The sequence below is a fragment of the Sphaeramia orbicularis genome, chromosome 17, assembly GCF_902148855.1.
Source record: "Sphaeramia orbicularis chromosome 17, fSphaOr1.1, whole genome shotgun sequence".
NCBI lineage: Eukaryota > Metazoa > Chordata > Actinopteri > Kurtiformes > Apogonidae > Sphaeramia > Sphaeramia orbicularis.
In genome coordinates this window covers 14,986,726-15,005,773 of record NC_043973.1, presented here as the reverse complement: position 1 = coordinate 15,005,773, position 19,048 = coordinate 14,986,726, and the positions used below count along the sequence as shown (strand labels likewise).

The window sequence follows — 19,048 nt, the reverse complement described above, 5'->3', positions numbered from 1 at the left end:
TAGTACAAGTACTACTACTTTCCAGTGTGCAAATCCCTGATTTTCAATAATGTTTTTATAGTTATTGTTATTCTTATTTTCTTGTAATATTTGTTATGTGTACATTAGGTGTTGTGTTGCAATTGGAACCTCAATTTCCCGAGGGCTCTGCCCAAGAGATCAATAAAGTTCTATCTAATCTAATCTAATCTAATCTAACATTTAGTCTTCTATCTTTTGCCACTTTGTCACTTCCTTTGACTCTAGAGGTTATTTCAGAATCAGAATCAGAATACTTTATTAATCCCAGGGGGAAACACATAGACCCATTGCCCTGTGTATGAATTGTGCTATACAAATAAATCTGCCTTGCCTTAAAACAGCTTTAAAAACATTTCAATATTAAAAAAAATGCATCATAAAATAAAAGTTAGGCGAAATGGAGATATAAAAGTTACAGTGAATACAGAAAATAACTGAGAATCGTAGCTGATATGCAGTTCTCTGAGAGTTGGTTCCAAATAACTGGAGCATAAAAACTGAATGCTGCTTCTCCGTGTTTAGTTTTAACTCTAGGGATGTAGAGTAAACCTGTTCCACATGACCCAAGGGTCTGGAAGGTTCATAACAACACCAGATCTTAATCCAACAGAGCACCTTTGGGATATGATGGAAAAGATTTGCGTCAAGGGTGAGCAGCTGACAAATTTGCAGCAACTTCCATGTCAATGTAGACCAAAACCTCTGAGGAATGTTTACAGCATCTTGTTGAATCTATATGCCACAAAGGCTTACAGCAGTTCTGAGGACCAATGGGGGCCCGAACTGGTATAAGCAAGGTGTACCTAATAAAGTGGCCAGTAAGTGTACATCACTTATTCTCTTATTTTATTGTAGATATACTTTTATTCGGTTTAACTGTATCCTAGCCTCATTCATTATGTCATTTGTAATCATGTCTATTTTATTTTATTTGGTTATTTTACTATATTTATGTTTTATGTGACATAAATTACTTTATCTATTGATTTCTGTTTTTTAATTAAGTTGCTATTACACTACATTTCAGTTTACTCTTGTTATGTCTTATTATCTGCTAATGAGTCACCAGTGAAGCATCTTGAGCGACAAAGGTACAGATAAAATTTGACTGTTCGAGTGAAAAAAACAGAAGTACATCTAAAACAGAAAGCATGGTGAACTGTCTTGGTTATAATTTGATAGCAACTTGGGAGGGTTGACATCTTGACATCATAATTACATATTTCAGTAAAGAGGCACTTAACAAGAGAGACAGCCAGTTTTCAGAAATAACACATAAAATTGGTTTGTCTCTATGTGATGTGACAGGGCGGCGTTAATGTTAATGTCAGCAGTATAAATCTGTCGCCCCTAACACATGTGGATAGCTACCAATGTACATCATATTAAGCCTTTTCAGACGTGTTTGGGAAAGTTGTTGACATTGTGGATCAACTGTCAGGAGGAACATGTAGTTTATAAATGGAAGATGACTTGGCTGTAAGAAAAAAAGTAAATTTAGAGACTCAATCGTCAGAATGAATTAAATGCACTGTTTTTTCCAGAATTGATACTACTAATGTATCTCACCATCTTCTCTACTTTGACATTACAATTATTGTTTGGGTCTTTCCATGTGAAATCACTGGAAACAAACATGACACATTTGTAAATTTGAATTTTTAGAAAAATATTTAGTCAACACAGCTTTAATACAAGATGAGAAATAAATACACCAATTTAAAAGATGTGATCTTCAGTCTGGAGATGCACAGATCCAAAAATGTATTTTATTTTAGGAATGAATGAATTTTAAGATGAAACACATTGTATCCAGCAACAAGGAAACCCAGAGAAGAAAGCAGTGGAAACAATACACTAGGTACATTTCCATATATGTATTTAAAGGTGCAGGAGACTTTCGTGACCAATTTTTCATCAAATCTGTAAAACCCCAGTCATAGCCTAAGTATCACAAATCTGTAAGTCTTTCTGTGGTTACTCACCTGAATCTCTTGCATTACGGTGAACAATTTTGAAGTGCCACCCACCATAAACAAACCATATGTTTACAAACAGAGCCAGTAAGTAACTCGGGTATCTTCAGAATTTTGTCGCGACGTGTATTGTGGGAAACGCCGATTTGTGCCGCTGTCTGGCAGTGGTAGCTGCTGAAGACACGATGCGGAAACGGCAGGAGCTCCCTTCCCTCTATGCATATTCCTCCAGCCATTTCTGCATCGTGTTTGTTTCATCCACATAATATCATTCGTATAATATCATATGCTCGCGCTGCCGCTGTCAGGCAGCGGAGTGAGCCTTCACCTCCCACAATGTACGTCGCGACAAAATTCCGAAGAGTTACCTTCCGACTCTGTTTGTAAACATATGGTTTGTTTATGGTGGATGGCACTTCGAAACTGTTCACCGCAATGCAAGAGATTCAGGTGAGTAATCACAGAAAGACTTACAGATTCTTGATACTTAGGCTATGACTGAGGTTTTACAGATTTGATGAAAAATTGGTCACGAAAGTCTCCCGCACCTTTGAGCTGCATTATGACATTTCACCTTAGAGAATTTATGGAAACTGCTGAATTTCAGCAAAAATTTGGCAAAAATGTTTTTTTTCACTCATTTGAGGTGATATTTCCTTTTTTTGCAGAAGAGTAAATGCACATGAAATGGAAACACCTTAGGGAACACTAATGCATGTGATTGATTAGCTTGCCCAACTCTGAAAACAAATCTGGTGCAAAAGGTTGTGTGGACTAATGAGGAAATTGAATTATTCCTTTGTCCTATGCATGAAAAAAGACATCACAGAAAACAACTACAGAATACTCTCCATCTTCTACTCGGTTAATCAGAGCCCTGTTTAATGTAGCCTACAGTACTGTCAGCTGGTGACATAACACAGCCTGGATTATTCACTCTAAATCAGCTCATGAAAGCACATTTAATTTGCATATTCAATATAGCAACTTTGCAAAAGTTTGCCTCACATTTATTTGATATTTTATGAAAACAGCTATTCTCATGTAGTTGGTGAGACTTGGCAGGTTTTGGTCATTGCAGATTAACTGTTAGAGCCATTTTTTGTGCTTCAGTTAAAAATTCATATTTATATTTATATTTGATTTCTTATTAATAATTTATGCATATTATATGAATGTTTGAGTAATAACAGCATCAGTCTTGATGTCATTGTGTAATGCAATCCTATTGGCTGCTAAGATTATAAAAACGTAAAGAAAGAGAAGCAGAACCGAAGTCTGGAGCCCAGGAGCATCACAGTCTTTTGGCCGTCATGTAATTTAAATTAGGAATTCATCTTTTGTTTGTATCAATTTAAGTTTTAAGTAAAGACACGAAACATAAAAGTTTGGATTCCTGACCCTTGGTTTACTGATACGTGTCGCATGCAGAAGAACTCCGAGGTCCACGGCTGGTGAGTTAACATGCTGCACTCACATTAATGCTTACGTTTGATCTGTCTCTACCTTTGGTCTGAACACCAGAAAAATCAAGAAGAATAATCAAGAGGAAGAAGAAGGATCAAAAAGAAGAAGAAGAAAATGAAAATCATAGCCTTTAAACGATTTCTCACTTTATTTACAGTTAGCAATTCAGTCAACTGCTCTGTGTCTTATATTATATTATTGTATATATTCCTGTTGTTTTGCACTGTGTTCAGTGTGTACTGCAACCAATCATTTCCCATCCTGGTATTCATACAGTATTTCTGATTGTGAATGATTGTGATTGTGAATGTATCAACAAATATTTATTCATTCATGAAGAACAAGCAAACAAACCCCCACAGAAGTGCCATTTCTGCCATTAAACACAGGTACAATGCAATGCTAATGCTAATGCTAGGTACTGTATGTGTATTCAGATGGGTAAAATGCAAAGACAGAATTTTCCTACAGGGATAATAACGCGGGTTAACCTTAACCTTATCCTCAGAATGTGTGTTCTTTACATTTCCAGCTGTAGTTCTCCATCTAAATAGCCTTAAGGGATAAGACAGAGCTGTACCTGTGAGAATGATGTTGGGAATGTTGCCATGGTTACTGTAGCCCAGCTGCTGCGAGTCCTGTATGTTGCAGTGCCCACCGGTTAAACCCATCATAAGCGCCTGGGAGTAGTTGAGGGTGGAGGTCTGGTTGTATAGGTTGTCAGAGCTGATGGGAGTCTCCATCATGTTGAACTGCTCCAGCTGCCAATCACAAACCAAACGGAAAGAAATATCAGGCAGTTGAATGTTTCCTATTGCATCTGAAAACACTCTTGCAGGTTGATACTACAGATGGAATGTGGCATCTGTACCTGCTGTGAGAGAGCGCTGGCCTGGATGCAGGGGAGCTGCTGGTCGTAGAAGTCTGCGAACACACTGCCCAGTATGGAGTTATGCTGCAACAACAAACAGGCCCTGTGTGTTTACTCACACTCAAGTACTCAAGTATCAGGAAATAGTCTTCATTCAGGCCGTAGAAGTTTAGACACTTTACAGAGAACATGAAGCATGAAAACGTTAGATTAGGAGAAGACAGAGCAGCAAGTCAACACTGAAACGGCAACATACAAATCATCTGGAAATGTGTCTTTGAGACATGATGATGCTATATTCTTCATTTTTGAAGAACTGGACTACTGTTACTGTGTTCTTTTATTGGAAGCTCTAAGGACGAGTCTGGATTCAGATCAGTCTCAAAGTAGAAAAAATTTATTCGGATCACGAATAAGGTGGACACTCAGCGCTGAGGACTCAAAGACAATGAGCCCCAAACATCACATGAAATGTACATTTATTGACCCTATGGGCGGGCTCACATGTACAAATGGGTTGGTCTTTAACTAAGCGTTATCTAAAAAGATCAAACAGATGTGGGGTCTTAACTCTCAGTAAACTTATGCTAACAATAAGTTTACCCTTATCACCTATATTTGACAACACTATGTGTATGAATGTGTGTGTTCAGACGTGTATCTTAAAGAAGAACAGAACCTACTTAACTCTTGTGCAGACAGATGTTTCCTATCTTAACAAGTTTAACCAGTGAAAACATACTTAAACTACAACAGAGTACTACATAAATCCTGGTAACAAAGAACTCACTATTGACATTATTGAAGTAAAACAGATTAAACAAAAGAATCCGATGTTAAAACAATAACTACTTAATATCAAAACAATTCATCCTAAAACTTCAATATCTAAAGCAAAATAAATATTTCACTAGAGAGTGAAATTTTTACATTATTCTGGTCACAGTTTTCTTTTTTAGCTACTTTTACACAGAGATCCCAGAAAAAAGGCAGGATGGTGATCCCTCCTTTTTTCCACCATTGACTGATTTCCACAGCCAAGCCGAAGGAGTAACAGAGGTGAGACAGGCTGGATTTTTACAGCCTGTCTCCGGAATCAAAGGGGTGGTGACGCAGTACAGTGTATAGTGCGCATATAGAGAAACTGGCATGGATTCTGTAGCAGCCGCCCCAGGTGCCGCGGGTCCTGCGGCTTCGTGCCACGAGTGAAAATGGCATGTAGCTGCGGCACTTGCGGCACCCCTGGCACATAGCCGTGGCACCTGGGGTGGCTGGGGTGGCTGCTGCAGAATCCATGCCAGTGGCTCCATATGCACCCGCTGTCTCTCAGGAGGTCGCTGTCATCAAAACGTCACACCTTGGTTGTGGAACGAGAGGTGTTCCCTTTCCACCAGGGGTCTCAAACATGCGGCCTGGGGGCCTAATGCGGTCCGCAAAAGGTTCCAGTCCGGCCAGTGTGCAAAAATTCCACAGTCAAGGCTTTTGAACTCATTTTAGTTCAGGTTCCACATACAGACCAATATGATGTACAGTAAAATAATAACAGCATAAAAACCTACAAAAAATAATGACACTATATTTTCTTCTTGCTTTGATGTGAGAAAAATATTACAGTATGCCTAAATAATACAAACTTCAATTTTTTTTCTTTGTTTTAGTGCAAAAAATAACATTAAATTATGGAAATACTTACATTTACAAACTGTCCTATAACAATATAATGTGAATAACCTGAACAAATATGAGCAACCTGAAATGTCTGAAGAAAACTAAGCATAATTTTAACTATTTTCTGCCTGTTACTAAGTGTTTAGTGTCTTTGTAGATTCGATCCATAATGCACATGTATAGATGATAAGTTGAGGCATAATATTGTTTAAATTACACTACATTTCCTTAAGAAATTTCAGTTTTTTTCAGGTTATTTACATTTTTTTTGGACAGCAAGTATTTTCATAATTTAATGGTCCGGCCCACTTGAGATCAAATCGGGCTGAATGTGGCCCCTGAAAGAAAATGAGTTTGAGACCCCTGCTTTACATAGTATTCCGGAATCATGGTTCCACCTTTATCACAGCTCTGTTACTACCTCCAGAGGCATTACAGAGCTGCGACAAAGCCAGGACCAAATGATCCCACCATTTCGTTTTGAAATAAAAGTGAAATATTCCCGTAACAGAAGTGCTGTGTAAAAAAGGGGCTTTTCTTTCTTTCTTTCTTTCTTTCTTCTTAATCCATTTCTTTTCTTTTTTTTTTTACTCTTCTTTTAGTTACATTCCTGACAATCTCGTGAGTTGGAAGTATCAGACTGGAAATATAGGGATTATCTTTAGCTCTGCAAATTTGTATTCTTTTTTTTTTTTGTTCCTTAATCTAATGCAACAACGTCAGGTACAGAATGTTTATTGTACTGTGTTTTTGTATATCCTCCTGACACCCAGGAAACCAAATATTTTGGCTTTTTTATATTAAATAATTGCCATCTTGATTGCCTTGATTCAGATATATTTTTGAGTTTTTTTAAGTATTGTTTGCAGTGGACAGCTTTTTTTGTAAAACACACTGGAGTATATTCTCAGCTAAAGGAAAACAGGACAACAGTGTACTTTTTGTCTCCTTTTCCAAATCTCTTCCACATTTTACAGGCCATGTGGGACCCATAAATAATATCTGTACAACCCAACCAGAGCAGAACGAACATAGAAGACACATAGAAGTGAATACAGTCAAATCCTAATGAACATACAAACAACTGCAACAGCTTGATTATTATGTGTATAAGTCCATTCTTAGTGGAAAGCGGGGAAAATAAACATGTTGCAGCCAGCTAAGCACTCCTCTGTCTCCATTTCTAATGCAAACTAAACCAATCCCCATAATATTTGCCGAGTCTTACAGTATTTAAAGTGTTTTCAGAAGCAAAAACCCATGACACCAAGAAATTATGGATGAATTTTTCATGAAGTGAGTAACTTACACCATTCCCAAATGCCACTTTAGGAGCTTTTACTCAAAAATACTATTATACAGGCATTAATAATATAAAAAGGGTAGGGTGTAATACATAAGGATTAATCAAAGCAGTGAGAACTATTATGACATGTATTGTCATCACTAACATCACTAACTAATATTAGAGGAAAAGACACCAGAAGTAATCAGGACATTACTTTTTAAAGACTGTTCCTTCCTCTGCCTGTCTTCTGTCTCACTTGTATTAATTAACACAAACCAAATACAATCAAAACCAAATTAAATAAACCGAATCACTGAAAATATTATCCCCATTACGACTTTATTCTCCCGCTGCTGAGCCATTAAGTGTAAGATAATTCTCTTGAAGTTTCTCATCTGAATGTTCTCACTGAAGCAGCAGCAGAAATTCTCCTTATTCCATTGCGGCCTTTTTAATGTATAAGTAATTGGATCATATTCTCGGGCCGTGCTCCTCCTAGTTCAAAACCAAATTATCGTTGTATGCTGCAGATGTCCCCACAGGCCAGTGCAGGATAATAGAGCACAGCCTGTCAGTTGTGGTTTAGCCCGTTTACAACCTCAGGACAGAGAATGAGCCGCTTCAGCACAAGAAAAGAACCGTGTTTGGTGAGGAAACAGCAGGAGAAGCACGTTGACATCCCCATCAATGTCACTCTGCACATTTGTCTTCCTCGGCGTCGCAAACATGTTACACTGACAAGTCATCAGAAATAATACTGTCATAAAAAAAACAAAAAAAAAAAACGCTGCTGGCTTCTTTGGTTGAATGATGCTGTTAAGATGTTAAATTAAAGCTCAATAGTAACATGGTAATAGTTAGGTTGATACAGAGGCAAGAGCTGGGTATTAACATGGGAATAAGTGGTTGATATTACACTGAAATCAACTGAACAGGGTAATTATGTGGAATAATTTAAAGATAGAAACGAGGTAAAACTGGAAAGTAGTGGTGGGCTACACAGACTGACCTGGTATACTGTTTTTAATTTTTCATACCAACATACTTTAGTACGGCTGAAACAACAGCTGCAATGATTCAGTGGGCAGTAAATGATATCATACTGTTTGACACTAGAAACTATAGTGTATTGTGGGAACCATATATTAAATATGGTGACACTTCCTTCTAGGGCTGCACGATTCTGGCAAAAATGTGAATCACGATTTTTTTGCTTAGAATTGAAATCACAATTCTCTGGGACGATTTTTTTCACAAAATAGTTATTTCACCGCTGTCAAGGAAAATGGGTTCTTTTACCTCTGATTCACGTCTTTCATATCACTCCGCAAGTAGTCTGTTAACTTACGGTCCCGGTTGTTAAGTGACATCAGCTGATCTGTGAAAGTTTGCAGCATGAAGAAACTTCCCAGCCGGCACAATGTTTTTTTTTTAACCCTTTCATTCATACTGGTCACTACAGTGGACAGGTATTCTACAGCTGTTTTCTTGTATATTCATGGGTTTGGTTGTTTTAGTTCCATATCAGCCAACACAGTGGACGCTTATGCACCATCCCATAATACACTGGCATTCATACCATTACTGTAACTTTATATTCTTGATAAACCTGATCTACAGTAACATGATTGAGTGGAAATCAATGGCTAGCTGTTATTCGACTGTAATTAACAGTTTTCTTAAACAAAAACTTTTTTTTTATATTATCTCCATGAAGTGAGTAAGAACTAGTATTAGAATATGATAAAAGGTGAGAAAACATCAGATTACCTGCATTAAAATGCTTTTGTTTCATAGTTTTCACACTTTCTGATACTGCGTTTTAAATAAATGTTTCTTTGCTTCAAAAATTAAACACATGGTGTCCAAATGAGTGGATTGTAACTCCATGTAAAATAGGTTAATTTAAAAAAAAAAAAAAATCAATCTCATTGTTTTTTTCATGCCTAAAGAGGAATAAAAACACTCAGGAAAAAAAATCTTGACTGAGGTTCTTATAATTCATGCATCAAAGGGTTAATATAAAATTTTTTGGAGAGGGTGAGGCTTTTGATTCTTGGTTAAAGGCTGAGTTATTCTCACTGGCAAAGAAAAGAAAAGAAAAGGAGAAGAAGAACAGCGCAGAAGTCAGAGAAGTGAAAGTGAGAAGACACCTGGATTTGGACGACAGAAAAGAAGACCGACATGAGGTTAACACTGCTGAATGTGAACCTTTATTAGGCACGAGTTCAGGTGGGTGACTCTTCCCACTACCACTGGGGTTTTCATCCGGTTCACTCTCTTTACCGCAGATGTTCCTCCGCTGTAATTCACTCTTTCTTTACTCAACTGCAGCCGACAGCAGCAGGCTCACATGTTGTAAAGACGCTTTATCATTGGTTGAGGGAGGAGGAGGCGGCGGTTCTGCGCTTGTGGGCATTTGTTTGTAATGCAGCCCGTGAAATAAAATGCCAAAGAATTGTCCGTGTTTAGAAATGAGATCGCATACATGTGTGAATCGAGATCGCGATCTTTAAACGACTAATCATGCAGCCCTACTTCCTACTGAGCTTGAACTTTTTAATATAACAATTAAGTAAAACAGCTTGATTTCTAATAATAATCTATGTCTTTAAGGCTCGGAGCTCATTATAAACAGCTAAGATTTTATTTTGAAAATGAAATAAAAGAAATGATGGAAAATGTTTAAGCTGCACTTCTTCCCACCCCTTTTCGGACATGTAAATGGAACTATTGTGCTGTTCTTCTGTCTAAAATGGTTATGATTGTTGATATTTGTATTATGCTGCATGTTTTGCTTGTTCGCAAATATGTTAAACTTCATTGCATGTTCAGAATAAATCACTAAATCAAATTATGTTTTAAGTGCACATTTTGCAGTACTTTCATGCATAGAGTCTGCATTTCATACTGTATCATTTTGTGGGTTCAAGAAATTTTGAATATGCCATACATGATTGATTTAAAAGGTTTTCTCATATAGTACTGAGCAAAAGTTTGAAACCACAAGTAGGTTTGTTGTTTTAGTAAGACTATAATAATAAAAAATAACTAATTACCCTACTGGTGGGATTCATACATTTTTCTGAATGAATAATAGTATAACGTACAGTATTGTGCAAAAGTCTTAGGCCACCTTTATCTGTTGTTTTTGCAGGGTTGAAATTAGTATACATATTTAATTTTCATTCTCTTTTCATTAGATACAACAAGAAAATACAGGAAATATGTGCACAGCCTTAAAAGACACAAAAAAACAGAACTAAATTGGTTCTAAAGTTTCAAGTCACTATTTAGAAATATCTGACATGAACTGAATGAAACCAAGTATCAAACATCAAAAAATAATGCAATACATCTCACATTGTTTGAGCAAAAGGGTTTAAAACATGTTAACTGCAAAGAGAGGTCACACTAAATAGTACCTCTTTGGTTTATAGAAGCTGTTTTTCCCTGAAACTTTTGTTTTTACTGCTGCTTAACCATGAAAAACACTGTACCGTCTGTTTCAATTCATCCAACACCACTCTAACCAAGCAGAAACATGCACTTAGAGGTTTTACTTAATACATAATTGACAGAAAACACAAATACTGAATGACCAAAGCTGTGAACTCTTGGCAGTCTTTAACCAAGGTTACAAATCTCTAATGCTTTACTGAGTCTGACACAGATTAACAACCCTGATGTTTACCTTGGGTGTGTTTGGTTTACCTTTAAGCTCCACCCGGCCATCAAGGTTCAGTTTGTTGAGATTCAACCGCGTAAAATTATCAACAGCGTCTTCATTTGGTCGATTAAGAACAGGGTGATAAACGTCTCCCCTCATCCTCACTCCACCCCCCATTGTCAGTGTACAAAACCACAGTGAACATATATAACAATAACAGATATCTGATGAACATAAAAGCTCAGAGTCCACTGTACTGTAGCAAGATGTGGGGGAAACAGTGGAGATGCAACGCAAATACCACAAAAGCAGCAGAGAAGGAAGGTCAGGGACACAGCTACATCACAACACATCAATGACACTGAGTGTTTCAGGACTGGTGGTCAGATCTGGGCAAAATGAAAACGTCTAGTTTAACATCCGTCGCTGTCAGACGACCACATTATTTTCAATATTTGACATTTCAACTAAAAAAAAAAAATGTCTTGAGGGAATTGTTCTAAAGTCATTTTCACCAGGACTGTGTTTACATTGGGTTCTGTCAGAGCAAGAAACCCCCAGGTGCAATCAGTGGATCTTTATTATCAGTGTTGAGTCTGATGACTCTTATCTGAAACCTCATTCTTTCAGAACACCTGTGATCTTTTGCCATGTCGAAAGGTTGGATGCAAGTGTGTGTTGCATTAGATTTTTTTATCACCCAACCCTAGCAACTGTGTAGCTTGTATCATTTCTGGTAAGAGAGTAATTAGTATAAACAAAATAAGTTACTGAATAACAGTGGTGGAAGACATATTTATAACCTTAAGTACTGACGCTGCACTGGAAGCACAGATTTCGCATAAAAGTATTTAAGTACGATGAATAAAACTTGCTTAAACTAGAACAATTAGACAACTTCAAAATGCATTTTTCTCATATCAAACCACTCCTACATGATTTATCATCATTTACCATATTATCCTCTGCGTTTTGCATTTTCCAGTAAAAATCTGATATTTTCCTGTATTTGTTTTACTGATCGTGTAAATGTTCATAAAAGCTCAGATTAAATTCAAAGGTTATTATATCAAAACAGAGAAAACTGAAGAAAAAGTGACTTTTTCTGAAAAATATATCATATACTGAACATGGAAACCAGCATCTACAACCACTGTCATTTATCAAACTATATGGGTTTTACTGGTGAAGAGGGGTGTGTATTGGCAAAAATCTGGTGATACGATCCCAATCACAATACTAGGATCACGATACAACATATTACGATATATCATGACACTATTTCTGTTGTAAAAAAAACAAAAAAAAAACCCCAAATTTCCTGGAAGAATTGAATTATGCCAGAAATATGCACAAATACTAAACACATTTTTTTTTTTAGCAGAACAGGATCTAATGCTATATCACAAAATTTTCCTCTGTAAAAACTTAAAAATTAAATTATGTCTAACAGAAATTACAGTTTAAGATTATGTTCAAATGTTCATATTCTATTAGTTCATAACTAACATCGTAACATTATTTTATACAATCCCAACAAAGGAACTAACATCTGCCTCTCTCGGACACTAAAAAGTGCTTTTAGGATGCTTCAAATAACCATTATTTAATAAAACAACATTAAATAACAATAAAATAAAATACAAACAAAAAAAAACAAAAATAAACTTCGGCCATATCTGCATTTGAATAAATACATAAAGATATTGATACAGTAATTTTTAATATCAATATAGTATAGTGAAATCAAATGTCATGATATATTGCAGAACCGATATTTTCTTACACCCCTACTGGTGAATCAACATTGCAGAATATGACAGTGTTTCCAGGTTCACTACAAAGCCTCTGAATGTCCAAATGGGTCATATCTGACGACAATGAAAAGCTGAGAAACTGCACTTCACCTGAATTATTTACATGTATTAATAGGATTAGTGGTTTGACAGTTATTATTTGAGATCACTATTGGTCACTGGAAATTGTTTAGGTCTTGAAGTGTTAAAGTATGAAAAGTTCAAGTGATTTTTCTGCAGTAAAATGCTCACTATCAGTGTTTTACTATTACATATATTGTGTCTGGATTCATATTGGTGCACATTACTGTTAATATTAATATTACATCATATTTTACTGCTGCAGATGTTTAGGTTTCATCTTTGCACATAGTGCTGAGTGGTGCTTGTAGCTTGTGAGAACCACATATGCCAAAAAAATCTCCACTTTTCTTGAAGTCAGAAAGGGAGAACAGTTTTTTTAGCTTTGTGATGAGACTATTTCCATCTGGGAAGGTTTTAAATACTTCATTGAGCTTAAGAAGGAGGAGAATTTTTAACTCAGTCCCTAAAGAAACACTTCACCCTTCAGTTTATCACAAATGTTAAAAATGCACACGTTTAGAAATGGCTTCCACTGAAAATCCAAAAAACTGTAAAGTGACTAAAGCTATCAGACAAATATAACTGACTAAAGAAATAGAGAGGAAGCACAAATCTGCTAAAACTGTCAATATTCAAGTAAAGTACTAATACTTCAGATTTGTATTTTTTTTTTTCAAGTATAGTCAATTCCACCACTGAACTGGTATTTTAGTGGACACTATATATCAGTTGTATAAAGCCTGATGTCATCAAGTGATCTTTTTTTTTTTTTTTTTTACTGATTCCTAATTTTTGACAAAGTGCATGTAAAATCTATTGTTGACTGGCAGAAATCCACTTTAAATAAAGGTACAACAGCAAATATCTAATTATTTAACTAGTCTGATTTAATTCATTTCGATGTTTTTTGCCCAGATCTGCAAATGTCGACACAAGAAAGCAGCTGTAGGGGGCAGCCACAGAGTCCGACTTGGCAACGATAACCACAGAGCTACGATGCAGGGACGGTGAAGTTTATACAAAGCGAGCCAGCAGCTCGTCGGTTCACACGCCCTTACTTGAGGCGAGCCTCCGGGTGAGAAGCCTTGATTGGAGACGGGGGAGGTTGGAGACTGATTGGCAGAGGATCCAACCCTACTGCGGTACTGTTGGAGGGAGGAGGCCTGATACAAGAGGATACGTTTGAGTTATTCATCCACATGGGGGGATTTCAGTGTCCTCATCCTGGTTTTTTGTTATGTGTTCATCCTGGATATGAAGTTTTGTCGTGTACCTGTCATAATGTGAGCTGCTTCGTATTCAGTTTACCTTCAACCAGCTGGAAATCACAAACAGCAGGAACTCTGACAGAAAAATCTCTAAAATATTCATCATTGCACACAGTTATGGGTACAACCGACCATACTTCACTAGTGCCTGATATTGAAACACATTTAAAGTAATTATTTGAAGATGGAAAACCACAGTGAACACTACTTACTCCATATATATTATTAATACTGCAAAGGATATGAAAGAAATAAAGGAAATTGGATGGGGCTAATTAGGCGAGGAAAACATATTGCTGCCAATTTGAGCTGAGAGACTTGAAGATCAGAGAAATCCATCTCTTCCCTCTTTCATTTGCTCCTGTTTTATCTGTTCGTTTACATCTACACACCCAAGAACATCAAGAGAAAACTACCAGACAAAAAAGGATAACATTCACAATACATTTAAGGGATACGCCATCTAACGTAACTGTGGAAAGAAAACACAGAGGTAGCATCACAGAAGACAGATGAGCTATCATTTCAGAGGTTTATCAAATAAAACTGATAATCCCTTATCGTGCAAAAGCTGCGGGAGTTCAAAGCTCCACATTCCTAATCTACTGATAGATAATATATCAAAACATTAAGAGAAAGGAGATAAAGAGTTCAAGGTCTCTAGGATCACATATAAACCAGTGATAGCTGATGCAGGATACGTGTTCGATGTCGAGAAGGACATCCCAAACCATCTCATCCCTTAATTTGGGGTTTAATTAATGCAATAATTACTCGGTGTGTTCCTTGTACTGTTTTGCTTCGCACCACACAGTAAAGTCTGAGTTGAAGAGAATGTAGGCCACTTCATTTCTGCAGTAATCCAAACACATTCCCACTGCAACAGAAGTAGAGCAGCGAGAGCCAAGATCTGAAGGACAAGCAGTGAGTTGAAAAAGCATTTAGATTCCTTGATGTTTGGAACATCTTTATGCTTTTATTTCACGCTTTGCTTTGAGCTTTTATATTTGTTCTGATAAAAGCAGGTGGCTAGTGAAGAACTGATTCTACGATTGTAAAAATTTGTGTTAAATTTACCTTTTAAGCATTTATATTTACATTGTTATGCAAATCATTGCAATTAATGATTTAATTGCTATTTATGTTCATTTTACTAATATACACTGTTGAAGTTAAAGTTAAAGTTGGAATAATTTTGTTTTCAGACACATTCTTTTGTTTATTCCTATTTATATACATCAGTATCACCTTTGACCAAGTGCAGTTACAGTTTATCTATCAAGAATAAATCACATTGTCACAATCATTTTATGAGAAGAGGTAAAAATATTTGAATCCAACTTTATGGCCAACAGTGTACTATAAGCCTAGTGATAGTTAATTTATTTTTAGAGTATATCTAATGAAGAACAAGAGACATTTATTGACACTGATCACTGGAACATGTAAAGAAAAAGTGAATTTCTGTTTCCCTATTAGGCTCTGTAAATAAAATGTAACTTAACCTCCTGAGACCCAGGAAATGTCAGCAAAGTACAAGCTTTTTTTGTTTTTATTAAATAAGTGCCTGTATTGGAAACATCATGATGCAGTTTATTCAGATGCAGTTTTAAACATTTTTATGGAAAGTCCTTTGTGGTGGACAATTTTCTTTTCTTTTCTTTTTTTGTATAAAGTTGTGAAACTCTTGTCCACAAATGTGGACAGAAAACCCATAGCTGGGTCTTGGGAGGTTAAATATTGAAATATATATAGAGAAATGATTGACAGTGACAGGTATTAAAATAAGTGCATTGAGATGAAGGGGGAGCTAATAAAAGTGAAAGTAAAAATTATGTAGAAATAGTGTCGGAAATATGGCATTTTTGTTAGATGCATCCAGTAAAGTCTGATCAGGTGATTATGTAATAACCAACTCAATCAGAGAAATCACAAATACTGTCACAGGCTTCAATTTCAGCTTCTTCTTGATGTAAGTGATGTCATAGTGCAACATCTGAGTAGCTGGAAAAGTAGGTGCATTGTCATTAAGATTTGAGAGAAGTGAGAAATTAGCAGTGGATGCATTTCTTTTCTAAAACCCACCGACATGACGTAAACAGACTGCTCACCGTGTTCATGTCCATGGTCATGTTGGTTTGTGAAGACGTCTGGTTGTCTGGCGTCGAGCAGGAGTTCACGGAGGACGGCAGCTGGACCAGGCCTGTTTGCTAGAAATTAAAGAGTGGAGTCATAAACAGACAGACCCATAATACAGTCATCAAGTACCTCTTTATGGTCTTAATAATCTTGGCTTATCGCAGATTCATTTTATCACTATCTGCTTGTAATGTTGACAGTCATATAAAAAGATTTTGCAAGGAATAAATGGCTACAGAGGCATTTGGATATCTTAATTATTTTAAATGTGTGAAATGAAATCAGCGTTATTATGGCAAATTTCCTATAATTTTATTTTTATTCAGTCTTTCTGTTTGGCTTTTGGGCTCAGTTCGGTTCTGTATATTCCTAGTTTTACATTAGTATTTAGGTACCATGTATTGATTCAACACAATGTGATTCAATACATTAGAATGTGATGCTGCTCAATATGGTACAGAAAAATCAATCTGATTATCCAGTGTTTCTCCAATACTGCAACTGTACTGGTTCTTTTTTTTTTTTTTTTTAAATACTTGGCCCTTGAAAAAGTCCCCTGAGGAACAAAGACAATAGATGACATAAAACCAGGCCTGGACCTCGCCTTAAACCAGTCCTTCTTTTCTGTTCTGTCTACAATTACACTTTTATAACACGAAGCAGCATAAAGTTTTGTTTATACTCCCAAAGAACTTGGCAGAAGGATTTGGCCACTGACAGCAGTGGAGATGAGAGAATACACTTGAGAAACAGTTTCAAAAGGAGTTGGTCTGCCAGTAAGTATGAAAATTATGGCCACATTTCGAAATAATAAAGGCTTCGATGATTAATTAAACCTAAGTAAATAAGATTATACCAAAGGAAAGATGCGTCGTTATTGTAAATGGCTATTATGGCCTCCTTTTTCTCCTCTGAACATGTTAAGTTCATCTGTGTGAGCCGTCCTCCACACCTAGTGACTGCTTCTGTACCCGGACCCACCTCCCATCTGTCTGATTGGACCAGTGCCCCAGTCCTGTGAACCAATCAGGCTTCAGCAATCACCGCCTTGGGTATAAAAGCATTACTGCAGCTTCAGTCATGCAGCTGTGATTTTGTGTGAGTAACATTAACAAAGCAGTCACGAAATTAGTGTTTGTGGTTTTTCTTTTACAAAGACCTGATTTTTTTAATTGACTCCTAGAGGCTGGGACAGGTAGCACAGCATGTTGTTTTTTGAGTGGTTTTTTTGGTCTGGTTTGTTAGTCTCAAAGATCACAGGAAGTTAAAATATGTCTTTAGTTGTTTTTGGTTAATTTTAGAACAAAAGGTAAGTTAAGTGGTTTTCAACTCATTTTGTTATATTACTTTATTGATCTGACTGATCTGTTGGCTCTTTTTAAAAAGCAAATTTAAGGAAATTAAAATTTTCACTCTACTATTATTATTTTGTACAGACACAAAGGCTCAAATACAAACATGCACAAACAGAAAGCACATGTACTTAAACTGGAAGTGCAGGCTGCCACATGGTTGTGCACCCAGAGTAGTTAGAGGAGTAGTGCTTTGCTCAAGGGCACCTCAGCAGTGACCTAGCACCCCTCCAGCTACCACTTCACATGCACTAACTTGTTGGATGGGATATGAACTGTCAACCTAACTGTTACTAAGCCAAGCCCCTACCAGTTGAGCCACTTTTACGCTCTATTATCCACCTGTTTTTGTTGGTCTTTTGCAGTTACTTAATGGACTGTGTCATTTATTTTGTACACAAACCTATTTATTATATGCGCTAAGGAGGTTATGTTTTTGCCGGCGTTGGTTTGTTTGTCTGTCTGACTGTGTGCAAGATAACTCAAAAAGTTATGGACAGATTTGGATGAAACTTTCAGGAAATGTTGATACTGGCACAAGGAACAAATGATTAAATTTTGGTGGTGATCTGGGGGGGTGCAATGATCTGCCTTGGCGGAGGTCTGTGCTCTCCAAGTGCTTTTCTAGTTTTAGTTTTATTTTACTGGTTTATTTAATAGGGACCATGCATATTTATGAACACTGCTGTATAAAAAATACACCCATGTAAATATGAGTAAAAATAACTACTTTTCATCTGCACCCATGAATCCACCCATGAATACCTATAACTTGCTTGCATACCCGTGGCTCACCTGGTATCATGCATTCCACATGACTGAGGGCATTACTGCAGCAGCCTGTGTTTGATTCCTAACCCAGCTGCATGTCATTCCCCATCTACATAGTCTCTAATAAAGGTGTAAAAGCCCAAAAAACCTTACAAATTTCTTCATCCTCGTTCTATTTTGTTTTATGTTTTTAATCTTTCCCCAAGTGAGCTGTGGTCACATTGTGAGCTTTTATGCTGGTGCACCAATGTGAAGTGAATTGTTCCATGTCTAGTTTATTTTCTGTTAATTCCATGCTGCTGTCCCCTTAATATGGCAGCTATGACTGACCGTTCATCCTGATTTAGTTTTTGCAGATAGTGTTGAGGGTAACTCACTGGTTGACTCTGGTGTGTCTGGGTTGACGGCTGCTGGTTGAAGAAGGCATACTGGGACAGCTGCTGTTCAAGGTTCATGGCGTTGATGGCCGCCTGGGGGAAGAACACATTTATTGGCTGGTTGGTTGGTGTACTGAGAGTCTACAATGGATAGTCTAATAAAACACATTTCCTTCTCTTCTGTTAGAGTTGGAGATAAATATACAGGAGGTGGAAATCAGGGGAAACATCTTCCTTCTGCAGTCTGCTCTTCTGCATCCAAATGAAAACACTAAATATTAAGATAGATGACCTGATGCT

The 19,048-nt window shown here is 36.8% G+C and overlaps 1 protein-coding gene across 2 annotated transcripts in view; it reads right to left on the bottom strand.

Annotated features, from left to right (window-relative positions):
- The window catches only part of crtc1a (CREB regulated transcription coactivator 1a), a 45,575-nt gene that overhangs the window by 6,928 nt on the left and 19,599 nt on the right, over window positions 1–19,048 (bottom strand). The window contains exons 10-14 of one of the 2 annotated variants that reach the window (XM_030159794.1): window positions 18,749–18,841; window positions 16,221–16,319; window positions 13,900–14,004; window positions 4,336–4,419; window positions 4,045–4,225 (exon numbers count right to left, since the gene is read on the bottom strand). In XM_030159794.1, coding sequence (XP_030015654.1) covers window positions 4,045–4,225; window positions 4,336–4,419; window positions 13,900–14,004; window positions 16,221–16,319; window positions 18,749–18,841 — 562 coding nt within the window. The remainder of the gene's footprint in view (window positions 1–4,044; window positions 4,226–4,335; window positions 4,420–13,899; window positions 14,005–16,220; window positions 16,320–18,748; window positions 18,842–19,048) is intronic. The other variant, XM_030159795.1, reaches the window with a different exon arrangement.